This window comes from Thrips palmi, unplaced genomic scaffold (genome assembly GCF_012932325.1).
Source record: "Thrips palmi isolate BJ-2018 unplaced genomic scaffold, TpBJ-2018v1 HiC_scaffold_15, whole genome shotgun sequence".
Classification (NCBI taxonomy): domain Eukaryota; kingdom Metazoa; phylum Arthropoda; class Insecta; order Thysanoptera; family Thripidae; genus Thrips; species Thrips palmi.
In genome coordinates this window covers 12,882,345-12,903,727 of record NW_023144624.1, presented here as the reverse complement: position 1 = coordinate 12,903,727, position 21,383 = coordinate 12,882,345, and the positions used below count along the sequence as shown (strand labels likewise).

The 21,383-nt window shown below is 61.7% G+C and overlaps 1 protein-coding gene across 1 annotated transcript in view; it reads right to left on the bottom strand.

The window, feature by feature from the left end:
• Positions 1-16,748, bottom strand: part of LOC117641250 — a 166,262-nt gene extending 149,514 nt beyond the window's left edge. The window contains exon 1 of the mRNA XM_034378409.1: positions 16,676-16,748. Coding sequence (XP_034234300.1) covers positions 16,676-16,748 — 73 coding nt within the window. The remainder of the gene's footprint in view (positions 1-16,675) is intronic.
• Positions 16,749-21,383: the final 4,635 nt, after the last annotated feature.

The following is a 21,383-nucleotide window of genomic DNA, read 5'->3' as shown; positions in this document are numbered from 1 at the left end:
CACCGCGCGGCGAGCGGGCCGGGCGGGCCGCACTCCCCCAGGCTCGATGAAGGCCTTCCTGGCCGCCCAGGAGACCGCCCTCGTCGCGGCGCGTCGCGGCCCTCGTCCTGCCGGACTGCCGGTCCCGGCGGGACGTCGAGGCCGCCATCGCCTTCGATGCCGCGTCTTTTTCAACTTGACCCTTTCCCTTGACGGTGTCCGGTGGCGGCCCCGACGTCCGTCCCGCGTCCCCCGGGGACCTCCCTCGCCACCTTGAGGCCCTCCAGGACCTCGGCGAGCAGCGCGCCCGTTTTACTGCAGCGCGCCAAAGTGTTTGTCGGCAACCCTTTTCGCCCCAACGCCGCCTCACGCCCCGCCACCACCTGGAGGCCACCCTCCCGGTCCGGGGCAGGACGCCCTCCTGGCCGCGCGGGCGTGCGTGGCGCGGTGCGTGGCCTCCCCGGGGATCGGGCGGCCTTTGGCGCGGCCTTTGGCGCGGCCCTCGTTACGAGACGCCGGACGAACAAGTTGCAGACGACACGGAGGCGCGGCCGGCGTCCCGCGGGACCCGCAGCACGCAGCACTCAGCGAGGTCACCGCGAGGGGTGGACGCGGGACGCAGGTACGGCACACGAGGAGAAGCAGGCCGAGGGGAAGGACAAGGAGTGCCCGAAAGAAGAGACGGTTTGCGGCGTTGCCGTGTTCCTTTCGCGCCTGGCCGAGTCGACCGCCCTGGTTTTGAGCGAGAGAGAGAGAGAGAGAGAGAGAGAGAGAGAGAGAGAGAGAGAGAGAGAGAGAGAGAGAGAAGGCGGACGAAGGGGTGTGTAGCGACCGGCAAACCAAAAGGAAGGATTGCCGAGGCGGGGCGCGGCGCTGGAAGAAGTGTGCTGAGCTTCTTTTATCAATGCAAATTGTGAAGGTGCTCCAGCTCCCTGGACGTGAGCGGAAAGCTTGAGGCGAAACACGGTGCAAATCAAGGAGGAGCGCGGCGCTACACTGTACACTGTGCCCTACACTGCGCGCAGAGCGCGGGCCCGCTGACGTCCCTCTTCGGATGCTCGATAAGTTGCCTACCTCTCAGGGGCGCCGGCGTTGCGACTGCGGACATGGGTCTGGGGCCTTATCGCTCGGGGCGTGGCGTGGCGGGGCGGGGCGGGGCGGGGCGGGGCGAGTTTGTGGTGCCGTAGGCTGCGGGAGAGGACGCTGCGGCCCTCCTGGGACGTCCCGGACGGGCCGGGCCGGCCCACACACTGGCGTGGCTCCGCCAGGCTCCGCGTGGCGCAGGGCAGCTGTCCGCTTCGAAACCTCTTTTATTTATTTATTTATCGGCCCACTGCTGTCCGGACCGGAATAAAAGATGTGCGCCCGGCGTGATTTCGCAGGGGAGAGGGAGGGAGGGGGAGGGGGGCTGCACTGGCAGTGTGTGTCTCAAACACACCCGCCGTTCCCACACCAACCCCATCACCTTGGCAGCGCCTTGCCGCGCCTTGCCGGGACTGCGAGACGGCGTCGGGGAGCGGTTACTCATCGTCCGGCCGCAGGGCGCAGCACAGTGGGCCAGAAGACCGGTGGAGGTGGGCAAAACTCTAGAAGCGTTTTGAGCTCCAGAGTCGCTAAACAGGCCTCGAACGGAACGTGTGACCAACGGATTCCTCGTTCAGAGAGCAATACATTGGTGGGGTCACTCGTTCGGTTCGAGTCCCATTTAGCGAGTTTGGAGCTCAAAACGCGTCTAGAGTTTTGCCCCCTCCGTCTTCTGACCCACTGTGCGGAGGGCGTTCACCCTGAGTACGAGTGGCTGCAACTATTGAAATCAACCACGAGGAAAAAGAAATACTTCCGCGCGCGCGGCGGCGGTCGGCGGGACTCGAACCCGGGACACGCGGCGAGTTGCACGATTAATGTCGCCGTCAAGGCGTATTAGGCCGTGCCTGGGGCGAGGAGGGATGAGAAGATTAACCGCAGCAAACTCCGGACCGATATTCCATTCAGTCCCAACTTGCATATTCTCGGCGCGGGCCCGGCCGGCCCCGCACGGCCACACACTCGACTCTGACGTGCACTACCCCTTCCCGGAGGACCCCCTCCCGCCGCCCCCTGCTCCCTGCCGCCCGGACCGCGGGCGGGCCGAGCGGGGCCGCGGTGCCGCTGGGGCTACCCCCGGTCGTGGTGGCTCTCTAGTCCGCGCGGCATAGTTCCGCCGTCCGCCGCTAGATCGGCGCCACCGTCCGGGCAGTGTGCGGCAGTGTGCCGCGCGGACCGCTGCCGCCGGCCCGGCCCGCGGCCCTGGACAAGAAGTACCGACAGCAGCCGGGCCGCACGGCCCGTAGCACGGCCTGCACCGAAAGGCATCCCAAATATACGGGCCGCCGTCGGAGGGGTCGAAGGTCATTGTATTCGAATCACTTGCACAGCATTCCACTTGTGTGCGTGTGTGTGTGTGTGTGTGTGTGTGTGTGAGTGTGTGAATGCCCATCCTTGTAACGGCCGGCCGGTCGGCTGGCGTGCGCCGTGGCTGCGCGCTGCGCGTGCGATGCGGTGCCGTCCTGATTGAATTATGCCCGTAATCGTGCTAATGGCCATCCTGGCCGTCCGCGCCGATCGCGAGGTATCGCTTACAGGACCGGCCCTGATTTAGAGGCCGGACACTGGAGAGGGTGACGTCACCGGCCGGCCAGTCCTCAGCCAGGCCTCGGCCCGGCCTCGGATGACCCTGTTTAATCTCCCGTTACCGCCGTCTAATTGGGGGCACCACGCGTGCGACGCTTATTTTCGGAATGGCACGGCAGGGCGGGGTGGTGAGGGTGGCGACGGCCAGGGCCAGAAAGTCCTATTTGGGTGGACACGGACACGTTTCGAGCTCAAGTCCTCAAACATCCTCGAATCGAACACATGATGGCATCATTGGATTCCCTTTCGAATGATGAATCCATCGGTAGCACTATTTGCTGGGTTCGGTAGGATGGTGGACCCGACAGGGCTACCTTAACAGGTCTGCCAGGAGCGAGGGCCAGGCCGCGTGGGTCCTTCATCGGAAACAAATAAGCGGTCCAAATATCGGGGCCTGGGCCGTCCGGGCGCCGCGCCTGCTAACTCGATTTCGGCTCGACTAGACTCGGCAATCCACTTGAATTATTCCAAGGGGCACTCCTGCCCCTCGTCCTGCTCGCTAACTTTGAGGAGGGCGTGGCGGTCCTTCCTCCACGGCCGGGCCTGCAGGGCCTGCAGGGCCTCCAGGGCCGCGCGGCCGGCCCGCTGGGCCCGCTTCACCTCTTGGCCTCGGAGTGGCGGATTGGCGTGGATTAGCGGCGCGGCCACGCTGATTTATGACTGGAAGTGGGCGGGGCGGAGCGGGGCGGGGTCAGGCACGCCACCGGGCCGCCCTTAGCCCTCCGGGGTCGGTGGCGAGGGCCACTAATTGGAGAGGGTCAACACAGCGAGCAGTCAAGACACAAGTCGAGCAGTCCGCGGCCAAAGGGGCGACGGCCAGGCACTGCCCAGCAGCCCAACGGCCGAGCTGGAGACCAAGGCGACGGCACAGACCGCCAGCCAAGCAGCCAGCCCAGCCCGGCGCCCATTCAGCCAGCCAAGCAGCCAGCCAGCCAGCATGTCAGGCAGCCAGGCTGATGGCGACCAGTCAGTCTATCAGTCAGCATCTGGTCAGCTAGTGGGACATTTTACATACCTCTCAGACGATCCACCATATCTCGATTATTGAAACAATGGCAGGATTCTCTGTGAACCATGTGAACACTGGGACCAGCTGGGCGGCAGGTAGTCAGAGACTGAGCTTAGCTGGTCTGCTGTTCCGGATGGCACTGGGCTGGAGAGCCATGGGGTCGGGCTCAAGGGTCAAGCCCGAGGGGAAAGGCATCCTGCCTGATAAGGGCAGGACACGGTGCGCCCTGCCGGCCCATGGCTGGCTCCTGGCTCCGATGGGACCCGGGACTAAATCTTAGGCAATCAAGGTGGCCCGGGGAGGAAGGGGGGTCATTGCGAGGTGCGGCCACCACCACGCCTTCAAGATAAGGCGGCCTCTCGCGACACACGGCCTGGCCCGGCCGGCCAACCGTTCTCAAAAGCAAAGAAGGCGGTTGGTCCCGAGGCACCACGCCACAAGGCAGTAACCTCGCAAACAAATACGTGAGCGGCTTGATAAAATTAATTGGGAGGCTGCGTCGTCGTGGTCCTCGGCGGGGCCCGGCGAGGTCCAGCGAGGTCCTGGCGAGATTGCAGACGGAGATAGATCGGATTGGAGGGCCGGGCCACCTTAAGGACCGACCGGCGGGGCTCCCGACCGGCCGGCCGACATGTTTGCGAGCTGCGCGAGGTAGCTGTATGGAAAAGATTAATTTGGGCAATGTTGACTCACTGGCCGGGGTCGCCGGGGCCGGGGGGATTTCGGTGCATTTCTTGCCCCTTCTTGCGCTGTCCACCCCGGCCGCCGTGTTTCCGCCGCCCCGGCCCCTGCCGGCCCTGCGAACCTTGTTTGTGGAGATTCAATTAAGACGCGTCTAATGTATTGCTTTAAGAGGGTGTGGACGGGGATGACCGTGTCCGGCGGCAGCGTCCGGAAACGCCGCAGCGCGCCGCCCTGCAAGTGCTGCGGTTGTTTGCCCACAGTATGATTTATTTTTTCTGCCTCCGCGCGAGTGCGAGTACCGACACCCCGCGCCGCCACGGCCGGCCAGGACGTCCGCAAGGCCCTGCACGAGGAGCGCGACCGCCACGTCGACGGGGAGGTGCACTCACTGCACGGCGGCGCGGACACACAATCGCCTAACGAGCTCCACCTAGATTTATAACCCCCGGGCGCCGCCCCGCCGTGCCCCGGCCTCCTTGCCACTGTGACTAGCCATCAGCATGTTTTGCGCTTTACTGCAATTTGATCGCATTAGTTTGCCGGGGCGGGGCGGGGCGAGGCGGGGCGGCCCGCTGTATTGCTTGACGGGGCCACACGCAGGCACGTGACCAGCTGAGCCTGTCGCGGAGATTTGTGGGCGCAGAGGCCAGGCCATGGCCAGGCCTTCGGGCAGCCTCGCCGGCCTTCGGGTCCTTCGTCGGTCCTTCGGCAGTGGCGGCAGGGAGGGACGCGGCCAACCAGCCCACTCCACCCGATAGTTTCTCTGTAATTGCCTCCAATGTGTAATTAGAAGCACCTCTTCATTTTAATGAAAAACAACGCTGCTACTGCTGTGTTCTTCCTCTTCTTCTCCGTTCTCCTACTTCTTTTTCCTCTTCTTCTCCGTTCTCCAACTTCTTCTTCTTCTTCTTTTCCATTCGCCTACTTCTTCCTCTTCTTCTTAGTTCTTCTTCTTTCTTCTTCTTCTTTCTTCTTCTTCTTCTTCTTCTTCTTCTTCCTCAAGGGCTGCCGTTGGGGGCGGTGCGCGCTGTTCGCTTCCAGTCCCAACAGGGCCGGCGCGGCCACGTGTTTCTAACTTTCTGTAATGACAAAGAGAAGGAAGGTGTTGAGACCGAGTCGGAGGTGGGCTCCCCTGCCCACCTCTCTCTCTCTCTTTCTCTTTCTCTCTCTCTCTCTCTCTCTCTCTCTCTCTCTCTCTTCTACACCCTCGCTCCGCTTTCCCTCGCCCCGACCGCAAGACTAGTTCCCTCTTTCCTCCTGCTCCAAGACAATGTTGCTGACGACAAAGTAAATAGTTGATGCGGCTGCGTGTTTTACATGGAGCTTTATGGCGGCCGGACGGACGTTATTCGCCCTTCTCCTCCTCTTCGGCTTGAATAATTGACTGCCGCGACACGGCGCGGGTTCGATCCCCGCCAAGGTGACAGATGACAACTGCTTTTTTCTGCTGTTTTTTCCTAGGCCTATTTCTTCATTGTTTTCAGAGACCGCTGCGATCTCCGTCGAAGGTGAAACGCGAACGCGTTCGCTCTAAATACCTGTTTCCAGCGCAACGAACGCGAAGCTGCCTCCTGGCTGTCCCGTCCCAGCTTCCAGTGGCGAAGACGCCGGCGGGACGTTCGGGACGAGCTCGTCGAAAAGGCGCGGACGACGTGTAGTCAAATAAAACAGTCACCTCGCGCCGCTGCTGGCTGCTCTGCTGCTGTTTGCCAAGGTAAAGTCGTACAAAGTCATGAAACTCCCCTCCGCTGTCCGCACCCCGCCACCCCTCCTCCTCGCCACGGTGGTTTATGACGGTGTACCTTGCCGCGCACCGCACCGCGAGTCGCGGGAGTCTCATTCAACTTCGTTAGGAGTTAAAATGAATCATTTCCGCCGCGAGGTGGAGCCGTGGGGCGTGGCGGGGCGGGGCGTGGCGTGGCGGGGCCGGGCGGGGTGGCGGTGTCGGCGGCGCCGCTACAGGTGCCCTTTCTTCTGCCCTCCGACCCCGGGGAGCCGGCCAGGTCCCCGCGGCCTTCCACCCTCTTTAGCCGCAGAGAGCCACTCCGCGAATTTGGCGCGCGTGGCTTCCAACCCCCACCGCCCCCGCCCACCGGCAGCGGCTCGGATTCCAGGCTGCAGGCTGATTCCGAGAGTCGTCTTCGTCGTTCTGTCTCTCTCGCACTCTTAGGGCACCCTGCATGGGTGTGAGAGAGACAGAGCGACGAAAACGGCCGTCGGCATCGGTCTGCTGGCTGAGGTGGCTGGAGGCACGCCGCCTGCGAACTGCCGGATACCGTCCCGCAACACACGCGCGCTCGACGGGCCGGCCTGGACTCGCCGCAGGGGCTGAGAGGCGCTGGGCGGGGAGGTGGCTGCCTTGAAGCCCGCCGTATTGTGCACGAAAAATATTGCGTGTCGTCACGCGCTGCTTCACCTGGCACGGCGAGGCGCGCGCGCCACACAGCCACATACCACCGCGCCGTGTACATACAGGCCGCGCGGAGGTGGGCCTGCATTATTCATGCCGAGCCGAGCCGAGCCGAGCCGGGCCGCGACGTCGGCGACATGACGGAGCAGCGCCACGCACCTGTAGCCGCAGATAAGCCGGAAGGACCGGGATGACTCGCCTAGCATCGCGCGAGTGAGGAGGCGGCGCGTCGCGGATGTCGCGCTTCCGGTGGCCGGGAGTCTCGCGCCAGGTATGAGAAATCGCGCAGTCAGGTCGCGTCTCACCGCGCGGCGATACAAAGCAAGAAATATGGCGGCCGGGGAGGGCTTTTGTCGCAACTTTTGGCAGCGCCGAGGGCCAAGGCCGCCAGGGCCGCCAGGGCCCCGGATATGACGTGTTCATTACACCGTCTCCCCGCGGCCCTCGCGGCCCTATCGCTACTCAGCGCGTCATTGTCGCCTTAATTCCGGGAGCGGCCCTTTAATGCAGCAGTCCTTCCAGCCCTTCCAGTCAACAAGCATCTTTCATCTCCCCCCGCCCTCCGCCGTGCCTCCGTTCCGCCAGGTGGGCCCTTGATGATTTATATTGTCTAGGTGGCTCCTCGAGACGCGGCTCGTCACGGCCAAGGCTCGGGCGAAGGGGTGGAAACGGATACAAAAGGGGGAGGGGAGTCTAATTACAATCGAATTAGCCGCAGAGGGCTCCTTGATGCGCCCCGGCGTCGCTGCCAGTGTCTGCGCGACAGAGAGTGCGCGAGGAGAGGTAGGGCGGCGGTGAACCCGAGAAAACATTTCGTCCCTGGACGCACCACGCGTTTGTAGGTTAGGCCACACTGGGTCTAATCTTGCCTCGGCGTCTGAGGTGCGTTCCGAAGGCCTCCCCCGCGAGTGAAGAGTCACGCGATGAGTGGTGGGGTGGCCGAGGCCGTGCGTCGCCGTGCGTACGCGGGTAACGGCCTCGTTTCTCAGCACCTCCGCCAGGCAGCCTCGCCGCCAGCCCCGCCGCCACCGACTCCCCCAGCCTCTCGGTGACGTCCGCGCCGACCCGAGCCACACGACGCCACGCTACCTAGCCGCCCCGGCCGGCCGCGCTTGCCCTGTAATCCAGCGTTATTACCCAAGGTGATGCTCAGGCAGGCAGGCCCACGCAGGGCCTCACGGCAGCGCGGCGCAGCGCGGGGAGCCAAGGCAAGTAGCAAAAGGTTCAGAGCCGGGTCAGAGAATTCGAAAGGCACACCCCGCCCACCCACTCGGTGTCTCTCTATTTTTCGATCTCACGGTAGGTGTGATGAACGCATCACGACAAGACCAGAACGAAGCAAAGATCGTCAACGGTGGAGCGCGGGAACTTGCCCGACGCGCTCTGCTCCTCCCGAGACAGCTGACCGGACTGGGCCCGCGGCGAGGCCCAGTTCGTGTCCCACAGATACCAGCATTTTTGATAGTTTTACTTTCATTTTGACAAGTATCTCAAGTATTACATTTCCGAAAAAGTATTCGGTTTCACTGAATCGCGAAACATTCTAGCGCGCCTTGGACTCGAAGTTTTGTCAACGGGGCTCGAAACCGGGTCCATTTGGGTTCACTGAAACCGACGTCGGAAGATCCTGCGATACCTTTTACGACTTTGCAACGAAGAATTCTACAATTCTTTATTGAAACCCAAATCCAGTCGGAGTGTTCGGAGCAATTGCCATTTCCCCATACTGCCTCCGCAACGAGACGAATAAAGCCGGACTGGCGGACCCGCGGGTTCAAGTCCCCGCGGCGGCGGAGTGCGGCCTACACGTGTTTCACCTGATGAGGTGCCGACGGCGAGCCTGTCGACATTACCCCCGTCCCGCCCCGCCGCGTGTTGCTGCTCGCACCCCCCTGGGTCCAGGTAGCCGTCGTGGAGTTGGCGCGACACCGCACACGCCCGCATGGCCGTGCCGCCGCCCCACTTGGACACTTTACTAATTCGCGGTGCTTCGTTACGGCCCTGCTGCGGCACGAGCGTGCTGGCGGGGCGTGGCGGGGCACGGCGGGGCGGGGCGTGGCGGGGTGGGGAGTGGTGGGGCGTTGCGGGGCGTCGCGGGGTTGGCTAAGTGGAGGCGCGGCTCGGCTCTGCTATTGCTAGGGCTTAACCTGGACGGCGCGGAAGACAGAGGGGCCTGTGTTGTGGTGGCCGACGAGGCCGACGTCGTGGAGTTCGACGTCGGCCGGCTTGTTGGCGCGGCCTGTCTCCCCCCCCCCCTCTTCGCTCGCCGCGACTGAAGTAGTCGGTATTTGTTTCTCCTGCAGCGCACGGCGCAAACATCTGCAACAACGTTAGGGGCCGCGCCACACAAGTGGACGGCGGCCGCCGGACGCACTCGGGCAGGATGTGGTGACGTCGCCGTCGTCGCCGACCTCTCGGCCATTTTCACGTACACTCGAAAATCTGCATTTTGTTATTTTCACCTTCGCCGTCCAAATAAATCGTGTTTTCTTTTCGCTCGACACTTTTTTTTTTCGATTCCGTGTGTGTGTGTGGGCGCCGGTCGTGCGGTCGGGAGTGTGGATTCGCTCTGCACAGCTGCGAATGTGTGGACTAGCGGGCCTCGCCCCGCCGCGCCGCGCCCTTGCCGTCTGATGAGAACTCCTGTCGTCGACCTGGTGATACGAGACGTAATGAGTTTACCGAGAGTCGGAGACATGCATAAATTATCCGCACAACGTTGTCGCACGGTGTTTCACTTCGCGTGGCCCTCCGTACGGTGGCGCGCAGAAATTTCCTGTTTTCTTATTTGCGCGAACGAAAAGTAAACCGAGGAAAGTGGCAAAGTGGCCTGCGTTTCGTGACACGTGAGGATCGCGAAAATGCGTTCCGAAGTTTCTTTGGGAATTTCCGAAGGCTTTGCATTTCAAAAATTTTTTTTTTTTTGTGATATCTGCTGAAAACTCATTCAAAATAGATGGGAGGTTCCGGAATTTTCCGAAGACCGGAGGCAAGTTTTTTCCCCCAGCAAGATTTCCGGGATTTTCCTGGATTTTCTTTTACAGTGCCGTGCTGTCGCCGAGGGCGATTTCGGCCGCGGGGCCGTTTTATTAACCTGGCCAGCACTGCTAGCAGGTGGGCCGGTCGACGCGTTTTGTTTAGTCTTCGGCGGCCCCGACTAACGAGCTTTTTAAAACGCGGCCTGATTTCGCGCGCACGGAGTGCCAGCAGAGACTGCTTCCCAGGAGTCCGTTCCTCGCTCCGTCTCTGTCGCACTCACGAGGGAAGTGCCGTGAGGGTGCGAGAGAGACTGTTGTTCTTTGCGATCGCTCGGCGAGTAGATCAGGCCCGCTGCCAAACCACGGCAAACGCCGCCGTTCGCGCGGGGCGCGAAGCAGGCGAGAGGGAGCATTGCAGCATTTCTCAGGAGAAACGAGTGTTTTGACCGCACAAGGAGCAAGGGAAAGGGACAAGGTGACACGTCTGTGACAGCCTCGAGAGTCCCACCGAAGAAAAAGAAAGTCAGAGGGTAAGAAGAAAAGGCGTCGGTGCCTACCAGACCTTGACCAAGGCAGACAAAGTAGTAAATTTGAGAGACGGGCTTCGCCCAAATTCCATGGCAGAGTGTTGTTGGGCGGGACCGGAGGGGGGCCCCCCAGCGTGGTGGGTCCCGCCTCTCCGTCCGTCGTCCGTCCCCGGTGCCGTGCCCTGTCGTGCCGTGCCCTGGTCCGTCCCCGGCGTCCTCCCCGTCCCGGGTGGCCGCTCACACCAAATTTATGCCTTTCCACTCGGCTGCTCACAGTGGAGACAACTTATTATTTTTTTCCACCCTCCTCCCTGCTCGCGCTGCTCCCTTGCGCAGACCGTGTGTCTCTTTGCTAACGTCGCCCCCCGGGAGAAAAATCGTGTCGCAGCGAAAATATCACCTTGAGGAGGTTCGCACAAGCAGCCCCGCCCGGGGGGTCCTGCAGTGTAGGCGACTGGGCGACTCGCAGTCTGCGGGGCAAGGGCAGAAGGGCAGAAGGGCCCGAAAAGCTTTGTATCTCTGTTCACACGCCACGCAAGGTGCACTTTCCGCGCAGTAAATCTCCCGTTTGGTACCCTACACTGCCGAAAACAGTTTCGACGCGCCACGCTGCTAAATACCCCGCCATAGCCGTCGGATAATTTGAATCTACTTGTTGCGAGGAAGGCCCCGAGGCCGGAGGCCAGGTCGGGGTTGACGGCGTTGATGGGGTCGGCGGGGTTGATGGGGTTGATGGGGTGCCGGGCCCCGGCCGGGGCCACAGGTGCGTTCCTCAACGACTTTTGCGGTGCGGTGCGGCGGCCCCGGTCGAAGGTGGTCGGATGCCGCCTCATATTAAACATTCCTGAGCACGCCCCGCACCCCGCCGCGCCTCGCCGCGCCCAGCCAATAGGTAGATCGACAGGGGGCGGGGCGGGGCGGGGTGGGGTGGGAGGAGGTGCGGTGATGCGGTGGCGCGGGGCGGGGAAAGGCCTCACAAGGAGACGCCGCCGCAGACCGCAGGTGTTTGGAACGCGCCCCCGCACCGCACCCCACGAGCCCCATTCAGCGCCGCCATACTCTGCCAACCGCGCCTTGTCCGCACTTTTTCAGCCACAAAGCGCTATTCACACTTCTGTGAAGTGTACCAACAACATTGCGTGTTTCACCATTTTGGTCTCTTTTACAACTTAGCTAGAGACGACAGCTTTTGAAAGTTTTCGGTAAATGTATCCGAAAATTTCGGAAATTCTCCGTACTTTTGGATGAGTGGTTCCGGGTTCCGCCATTTTGGTATGTTTTACAACTTAGCTAGGGACGACACAGCTTTTTAAGTTTTTCGGTAAATCCGAAAATTTCAGAAGTTTTTGGCGCTTTTGGATGGGTGGAAATTTTGAGCAAACTAAAGTCCGTCCCTATTCTTCCACTTCACAGCCAGCCCGTCATGCCTGCCGGACCGGCTGGACGGAGATGGCTGCAGGAGCGGCGCAGAACCCGTGCAGGACCGCAAAGACCCTCCCGTATAAAGAGCAGGGAAGTCCGACCGGCACAGCGCAGCAGGGTCAGCCCGACTGAGAGTGAATTATAATTACGGGAGGAGGGGAATAGGTTGGATAGACAACGCGGGGGCACCGTCTGTATTGCGCGCCCATTGTTCTCTAACTTGCACGAAATGTGCACAGGTGGTCCTTGGACCCACCCCTTTACCCCTTTCTGCGTCACACACACACACACACACACACACACACACACACACACACACACACACAACCACACCACACTAACACGCACACACAGGCGGTGCGGTACCGCCGGACAGACAATGAACGTCCGGGACGGGACCTACCACGGGCCTAAACTTACCGGCCCCGTCCGAGCTGCCGATTCCATGGAGGCAGTTGGAGCCGAGCCGAGCCGAGCCGAGCCGAACGAGTGCGGGGCCGAGAGCGCCGAGGCAGTGCCGAGCCGAGCCGAGCCGGGCCCAGCGACTCCACCTACGTCTCTGTGGTCGAGAACGGTCTGTGGATTGTCTGGTCTGGCCACCCCGCCCCGCCCCGCCCCTCCCCGGGGTTGGAGGTGACAATGGATTCTCCCTCCCATTTCGCGCAATTAATTGATAGAAAGGGTTGCCTAACACCCGGGCGGGCCAGCGCGGCGCGCCAGACCCGAGGGTCCACACAAGTTGCCCCTACACTCACTTCTATCACTGTGCAGACCACAGGCGAGGCCCTTCACCACCGTGGCGTGGGGCGGGGCGGGGCGGGGCGGGGCGAGGCGGGGTGGGGTGAGGTGGGGCGGGGTGGGGTGGGGCCCTCCACGCGGGGCGGCCGTCCACCCATCCAAACAGTCCGGCCCGTTGTACACGTGGAATTCACGTGGGGAAAGAGAGGGCGGTGATCCCCGCGCTTCGTTTAACTGCATTAAAAGTTGTCCGTCTTGGCCCGTCTTCGCCCTCCCCCACCCCGATGGGCCGCTGGGCCGCTGGCAGGTGAAAAGAGGGCTAAACGGTGGCGAACTTCGGCCGCGAGGGCCGAATTCCGGCACGGATCAGCGATCAGCTCCCCGAATCCGAACTGCGTCGACCCACCGATCCGGTAGCACCGGTACACCGATGCGACAGCACCGGTACACGACGCAGAGTTAAAAGTCCGCGATCGTTTATAGTGTGAACGCTGCTGCGGTTACAAGGGCCATAATTGCTATCTTGCCCCTTGCCAAGTCACATTTCTGTAGCTGCAGCTCCGAATACACGTGCCTGGAGTTCCATCCCGATGACAGATAGACAGACAGAGACACAGACAGACACACAGACAGACACACAGACAGGCACACAGACAGGCACAGAGCGACAGACTGACAGGCAGACAGACAGACGCGGACGGACCTCGGCGCGGATGGATCAATGACGCCGGCAAATTACAGCTGTTCGCGGACAGGCTCGGCTCGAGGCAGGGAAGGGAAGGAAAAGGGAGAAAAACGTGATTCACCTCTTGTTTGACGCTTGTTGCGCAATCAGGGCGGCTTGTGGCGCCCAGCGCGGCCAGGGCGGCCAGCCAGCCCCACCTGCCTAACGACCGCCTTGTGCAGCTCAAGGTTAACTCAATACCGCGAATCACAGGTTGGCTGGGGAATCTGCCACCGCAGAGGCAGGGAAAAAAGACAGGAAAAAAAAACACGCAGGTTCGTCTCAAAGGTGAAATGACAACAGAGTCGCATTATTTTTTTGTGAAACTTAATTCTTATGATTTATTACACGTACAAAGTAAAAGATGGCGTGAGAAACTAAATAGGTTATGCTCTTATGTCTTTGTGTTGTTTCAAGTAAAAGAGGTACAAAGTAAAATTAAGAAAGTGTAGAGTACACATCGACTTTGGAGGCTTACAACCTTTAATTTCCTACCTGGAATCGGGAATCTTGTCGGCTCAAGGCGCCGTTTTGGCAGTGCAGTGCGGCAGGGGAAATTGGCCGGCGATTAATATGGGCGGTGAGGCAGGTTGAGTCAAAGGGCTGAGGGGCGGGGCGGGGCGGGGCGCTCTCTACCGGCGGAGGGCGAAGGGCAGAGATTGGCGGAAGCCGGGCGACTGGCTGCGGCCCCGCGGTGCCCTGCAGTGCCCTGCGGTCGGCAGTCCGAGGGCCGCCTGGGCGGTCTGGCCGAGGTCTGGGGCCGTCCGGGGCACCTCGGCCATCTTCCCCATCACGAGGGGAGCCCCAGGTAAGGGTCCAGGCCGGATGCACTGCGGGCCTCCCGGGTGGCGGCACCGGCCTCCCCGCGGACCGCGCGGCACCTGCTGCGTGCACCCTGACGGCCTGGCTGACGGCCTGCCTGACGGCCTGCCGGCCAGCCGCCCCGCGGCCGCCCTGGCGCCAGCCAGCACTCCGCCCTGGCCGGGCCCCTGGCCGGCGACAACACAAACACATTAGCGAATTACGTGCGTTACCGGAGTAGGGCGCCGCGGCGGGGAGGCGGGCGGGCAGCGCGGGCTGGCGACAAGAAAGTGGGAAGCACTCAGACCGCCGGCTCGCCCGGTTCGGGCTGCCCGCCACCTGTGCAGCGCTGTGCGGGGCGAAGCATGGTTTTTCACCGCCAGGGGGCGCCAGTGTCGCGACCCAGCGAGATGGTAATCTCGCGGGGGAAGGGGTCGCGTCGTCGAGGGCGCCACGCCGCGCCGCGCCCTCGCGCCAGGCTGCCTCTGTTGACGTGTCTCTCAGAATCCGATTTAATTGTTTCCTTCATAAACTGACTAATTAGAATGACGCTGTGGGGCGCGAGCGAGGGCGCGAGGCGAGGCGGGGCACAGCCCGACTCGGTGCCCTTGCGGCGCCGACGCGCCCCGCCGCAACCCCGCGGTCCGCGCCGCACCCCAGACGCGCTGGTATGTACAACACTTTCTACAACCCACACTTTTGACGGGTGCCAGCCCTGGCTACCACACTCGCGCATGGAGCAGAAGGACCCTGGCTCGACTCCGGGCAGGGGCGCGGCGATTTGGCGGCGCGGTGCTAATCCTCTCCATCAGTGTCAGGAAGGTGCACCCCTAATGACGGTGCGCTGGCGGCTCGGACAAAAGGTGCTCCGTGACGGCGGCAAGAAACTGTCTGCCATGGGCCGAGGCCGAGGGCCGCGACGGCAGGAGGTTCGAGAGCCACGCCACGCCACGCCACGCCACGCCGGGGCCATGCATATGCATGAGGCACGCACGCAGCCCAATGGGGTGGCGCAGGCGGCGCGCACACCGGTACCAACACACACACACACACAAACACACACACACGCGCACACACGCTTGGATTCAGAGGCAGCTTGAGGGAGGCGCCAAGCCTCAAAATTTGCCTACTTAGAGCGGAGCAAAGTAGCCGTCTCCGTCTACCTAGGGGCGCCCCGGCGAGGGTGTCCTCCCCCCGCCTCCCCCACCTCCCTACGCCACATACACACATTCACACTGCTCATTCTCTCTCTCTCTCTCTCTCTCTCTCTCTCTCTCTCTCTCTCTCCCTCTCGCACATAGACACAGAGCGTGGCCGAATGTCGCGGCAAACAAACAAGCTCGGTGAGTGAAAGCGCGCGAAGATTTGAAAGGCGGAAACAAGCCGGCTGATGACGCCGAGGCTGGCGGGGTTGGCGAGACTCTCCACCGCCACGGCCAGGCCACGCCTCTCCAGACTACAAGGAGCAGCAGGAGGAGCCGAGCGCCCCGCCTCGCGCTTCGCGAATCCGAATTTCTAATAGCAACTTGATTAATTTCATCCGGCCTTTTGAGGCGGGGTGCGGCGGGGTGCGGCGGGGTGCGGCGGGGGCCCGAGGACCGCGTCACGCCGTGTATTGTGTCGCGTCTTCTTCGTAATGTAGGCACCATTGTGGGGCGAAGTAAGACAAGGCTTTAAGAACAAGAGGGTGCATAAGTACACACAGAGATGTCAGCCGAGTTAACACGCGCTCCCCGATTTGGAAAAACAGCTGCAACGCGGAGTCGGCACTAGGCACTCTCTACAACCAGGGCGACGCGAGGGGGCGTCGGGAAGGAAATGGGGCAAAGCGACGTGCCTTTTGTCTGCATTCGAGAGTCTAAGTTGCCCGCCTCTCAGGCGGCAGCAGGGGATATGTTTGGGGAACATACAGCCTGATTGTGTTGGAGTAAGTTCCTTACCTCCGGGCGATGCCTTACAAGTACCTTGATCGAAACAGCCCTCTGTTGCCACAGCCTGCAACAGAATCATTTCGAGACTTGTTTCCGTCGCTGTCTCCCTTGCACCTATGCAGTACGCCTCATGAGAGCGAGACAGGCAGAACGATGAAAACGACTCCAAGGAATCAGTCCGCAGGGTGACCCCGCCTTGTTGTTGTTCAGGTATCGGCCTCTGGCCTCCTTTCATGCATATTAATGCCCAATAGAGGTTACAGGGTCCCAGGCCAATACTGCCGCCGTTATCTGCATACTTACGAAGGCGACGCGGCGACGCGGCAACGCCGTGGCGGAGAGCGACAAACGCAACGCGCAGACTGGCAGGGAAAGCAGTGGTCTCTCTCTTTCTCTCTCTCTCTCTCTCTCTCTCTCTCTCTCTCTCTCTCTCTCTCTCTGCTCGACATTAGACTCGACATGAGTGTAACAAGTGGCGTCGGCTTTTACCGCGCAAAGTTGTCCGCTTATGAAGTCGCCTGCACGTCGCCCTGCGCGTCGCCCTGCACGTGGGCGATAACGACGTGGAGCGCCACCTGCAGCCCTTTTTACGGGCCGCCATGATGACTGCGTAATGCGGGGGGAAGGGGGGGGATTAGCGACTATACTTCCCCGCAAGCAGAGCAGCAATGAGGAGCGGTTTAGCGGAAATAATTGACGGCGCCGCGATGTCGTGTGTGTGTGTGTGTGTGAGAGCGCGCGCGCGCAAACGAAGAGGGGGTGTCAGTTCAAATTAAACGAGTGTAAAACAGCAGCAGCATACCTGGAGAGGAGGCAGCTAGCCTAGACACAACGCTAGCTGCCACAACGTCCTTCAATGTTGACTCCAATGCCATCGTATTACTGTAATCGTTTCTTTGTTTCTTTGTTTTCGACGAAAGATTTGCAGCGCGATCAAGCTATGATGATTCTTGTACACAACATACACGCTCACACTATTTTTTTTGTTCCGGAACATTTTTTTCATATGCGGGAAGCAGGAACTCAAGGACATAACGCCTGGTGGGCAGGCAGTCCCGTCACACACCTCTGCGCGCAGGCTGGTCCGGTTGCCTATCTGCCGGGCGGGTCGATGCGAGGGCGGACGCCAGCCAGGTTGCTGCGGTGTTGCTACCTCGCTGGCCCTGCACACTGGAGGCGGGGTGAATGACAACAATGACAAGCGTGTGTCGTCCTGGTGGGAAAGGCGGAAGAAAATCGGATGGGGAGGGAGGGGGGAAGGAGGCGGGGGCGGCTCGTCTGCCCGGGGCACAATAGCGGCTGATTAGCATACCTGCCTGCCCCACGTCCCCCGCACCTCCCCGCCGCGAATGGCTACAAAAACAATGGAGGCGCCGGAGATGCTCCGCATGAAGGCTGTATCGCTCCAGAACACGCCGCCCCCTCCCCCTCCACACCTTCCAGCCGCTAAGCCGCCCTCAAAGCGCCCCACGCTGGAGCGTGGCGGCGCGGCGCCCGGTTCGGAAAACGCGTCGAACTCGGCGCGTCGCTCCGCACCCCGCTCGCTCCTCGATGGACTGGGACTGGATTACGGCGCGGCTGTTTCAAAATAGTGGCCGTCCAGTCCGCCGGCCTTTCCCTTTTATCCGGCCGGGCCGAGAGATGCATGCCCAGTCGTCTGTGATATGAGGTGGCCGCCGGGCGCGGGGCGGCGTGGGGCCGTGGCGAGGCTCGCAGCCTGCGCTCCGCTCGCCGGGACCGACAAGTAGTGTAGGTGCGCGTTCACACTCGACTGGGTGCCACAGATCAGCTCACCCAGTGACGCGGCCGGCCCGGTCAGCCTCCCCCTCTAGGGTCGTCACTTTGATCTGGGCCTCGTTGGCCTCCTTTGGTGCCGCGCGTCTGCGGCCGAGGGATTGGCCGCCCTGGCGGCGGGAAGGTGGGGCGCACCGCTGCAGGCCCCGCTGGAGCAGCCCGCTGGAACAGCTCGGTGGAACGGGCCACTGGAACAACCCGCTGGTACAGCCCCGCTGGTACAGCCCCGCTGGTACAGCCCCGCTGGTACAGCCCCGCTGGTACAGCCCCGCTGGTACAGCCCCGCTGGTACAGCCCCGCTGGTACAGCCCCGCTGGAACAGCCTACTGGAACAGCCCCGCTGGAACTGGACCGGCCTTGCCGAATCTCAGTCCGTGTCAGGCGATACGCATCAAGCATCAAACCAGGCGAGTGGCCGGGCGGCCGGGCGAGCGCGTCCAGGGGTCAGTGGCTCGGAAGGTGGCCGGACAGATTCGCACGTCATTTGGCTCCAGCGAGCCAGTCCAGGGCCGTTGGGCCGTCGGGCCGTCCGCGGCGCCCCAGACCGCTGTCTGGACGAGCCTGGCCAGGCGCGATAGCCACCATGGGCCAAGCCACGGGCCGCCCACCCGCGCCGTGTCCGCCAACCTAAACATTTTTTCTCTCTCGCGGGCGAGCAGCGTCTCGCCGAAACAACACGGCCTGCCTGACGGACGGACTCGGGGACGAGATTACCCCAATCTACCTAGGGCTGCTGCCTGCCTGGCTGGCTGAGCCCCGAGCTGCTTGCCAGTGATAACCTCCAGGCCGGCCGGCCCTTGGCCGCGTCCGCGACGTCCTGGCCGTCCTTCCTTTGTCTCGGCGGCCACCGGCCCCAGTAAGTTGATTCAGAACACCGCATTCGGCGCTGCGTCTCTCTCGCACTCATGGTGCGCGTCGCGTGGGCGTGAGAGAGACGGAGCGACGAGGCGGTGTCGGGGATGAGACTCCCCGGACGCGGCGCGCACACAACAGGGCGCCGGCCTGGCCGGGCTGGGCGATCCCGCTTTGCGCGCATTGTCGGCCAAACGCTTTGTCCCGAAATGCGCAGCCAAATTAAGGACCCAGGACGAAACAATTTGGACGCGCCGCCACTTCACCTGACTCTTTCCCGGCGACCGGATTAGCCGCCGGGCCCACGGCCAGACAACGGCGGCCCGGAATCGAGTCGTTGTCACGGTGGCAGCGCGGCGAACGCCCCGCCACGCCTTGCCACGCCCCGCCACGCCCCGCAACGCCCCGCCACGCCCCGCCACGCCCCGCCACGCCACGCCCCGCCACGCGTGGCAGCGCTCAGCGGCGCGCGGCAACGCGTCGAATCCCAACAGTTTCCGGCGGAAAGTCCGCCCCGCCCCGGAGGACCGAGGACGGCCGAGGACCGACCGGAGGACGCCTCGCCCAAGTCGCGGGGGAGGGGGAAATAAATTGTGGACCGTGGAGCGGAACGGGAACCGGAATGGTGATAAAGTGAGAGACCTGGCAGGCGTGGGAGTGTCAAAGATGTGAACGGCGCGGAGGGGGAGGTGGGCGGGGCGCGGTGGCGGGGCGCGGTGGCGGGGCGCGGCGGGGCGCGGCGGGGCGCGGCGGGGCGCGGCGGGGCCAGGTCACAGGTGTCCGCAGCTCGCTTCATATCACCGCCGTGATTGGGTCGCACGGCGCCGCCACTGCTGGCTGCCCTGCCGTCGTGCACCTTCCCCACCTACACTGGGGAGGCGGGGAGCGTGACGGCGGAGGCGGGGAGTCGCTGGGGAGCGGGCCGGGGGCGGGCGACGGCGGCGCCCGTGTAAAACTCGATAGCGCCAATTAGTCGTATTTTCGTCTCCTGCGGGAGACGAAAGATAGGCGGCTTGGAGGCGCAAGGAAGGCGAATTGGAGACGACAAAGAGGCGAAATGGCGACGGGAAGAAGACGAGACGCTCGTCTCCGCCTCGTCGTCGGCACGACGCCGTTCTGTCAGCGATTCGTCGCCGTTTCCTCTCTTAAATACGTCTTTCAGCGACGACATGGAGACGAAAGGGAGACGAAAACAAAATGGATGCTGAGAAAAATGAAGCACGGTGTAAGCCGGTGGTGGGCGTCGAACCTCGCAACTGTGGGTTGGAGAGCGAGGGCGGAACCGCTTGGCCAGAACGATTCCGCCAGTCTTGAAGAGTGACACCGTTAGTTCAGGAGTTCGCACATTGCTTTCCATTACAGTGTAGACTTTGACGTTGACTTCTCTTGATATGCGACTATGCGACTGTCTCTAAGTATGTATTTAGTGAGTACATGACAGCAACGGATTGTACGTCGTTAAAAGGATACCAGACTTACTTCTTGGAAAGTCATGCTGCATTGATGTTTAATTGTCTCCTATTGATGACATTCCGGCACCGCTCTTCGAGACGTGCGGAATAGTTCTGGCCGAACGGTTCCGCCCTCGCTCTCTAACCCACAGTTGCGTAGTTCGACGCCCACCACCGGCTTACACCGTGCTTCATTTTTCTCAGCATCCATTTTGTTTTCGTCTCCCTTTCGTCTCCATGTCGTCGCTGAAAGACGTATTTAAGAGGATATGGTACACCTCCCCAGAAGCGGCATTTCCAGGGACGCGCAGGGACCTCTTTCTAACGCCGTCCTGGCCACACCGTTCGAGGTATCGATATGGAACTTGGCACACGGGCTCAGAAGGGATCAATCTCAATGACGGTGCGTTCAAAAATTTTTTTGAACGCCTAAGTTAGGCCCCAGGGCAGTTCAGTTCTGGTCCAACTTTCGTTCACAACACATCCTGAGAAAATGGGAATATCGAAAAAAGGGCGATGGTACGTTCTAGATTGACATTTACTCTTTCCGGAGATGTTATCCCCTTTCCTGTGCGTTCAAAATTAGAGGTCAAAACCCGGTAGACCGCAGACCTCTGCACGGTGATTTTTGTCATCTCGCAGAGTTTTGAAAAGGCACTGTCGTAGACGGGCTATGCTGACCCCCGCCTGCCCCCGCCCCTGCCCCTCCTGGCTGCCTGCATGCAGCCCTCTGCTTTGTCTCTGCGCCGGGCCCCCTGCCGGCCCCCCGCCCCCGCCTCATTCACGCGCCGGAGCCGATGAGTCGAAGGGTCGGCAGCGTGACAGGCCGATTTATGGGCCCCAGACCCCGGCAGTTAAATTTTTGAACGGATTATTTTAGAGTTTTAGGATTTGGCGAATGGGGTCCAGCGCACGATTGTGGTTTCAGGCAACTCAAAAATAAAGTTCTACGACCATTTTGACCTTAGCTCTCCAGTACTAGCCCCGCCACCGGACTTGATTACGTTTGGGACAGCCTAGGTCAAAATAGTCGCAAGAACTTGAATCTTTAGTCGCCTGACACCGCAATGGCCCGTTGAATCCATCTGAGCAAGTTTCACAACTCCAAAATGAACCGCTGAAAAATTTAACTATTTAGGCACGGGGCCATAAATTGACCTGTCACGGTGCCGATCCTTGGGCGAGGGTGGCGGGCCAGGCTGTGCCCAGGCAGTCCCTATTCAGTGAAACAAAGTCGGCGACAACATGTGCGGTATGTGCGGAGTCTGGGGCCGGTACAGCTCGTCGACAGTTACATTGCACTTCCTCTCTTTGACCGGCTCCGGAATCGCCGAAAGTCGCCGTGCAGAGGTCTGCGGTCTACCGGGTTTTGACCTCTAATTTTGAACGCGCAGGAAAGGGGATAACATCTCC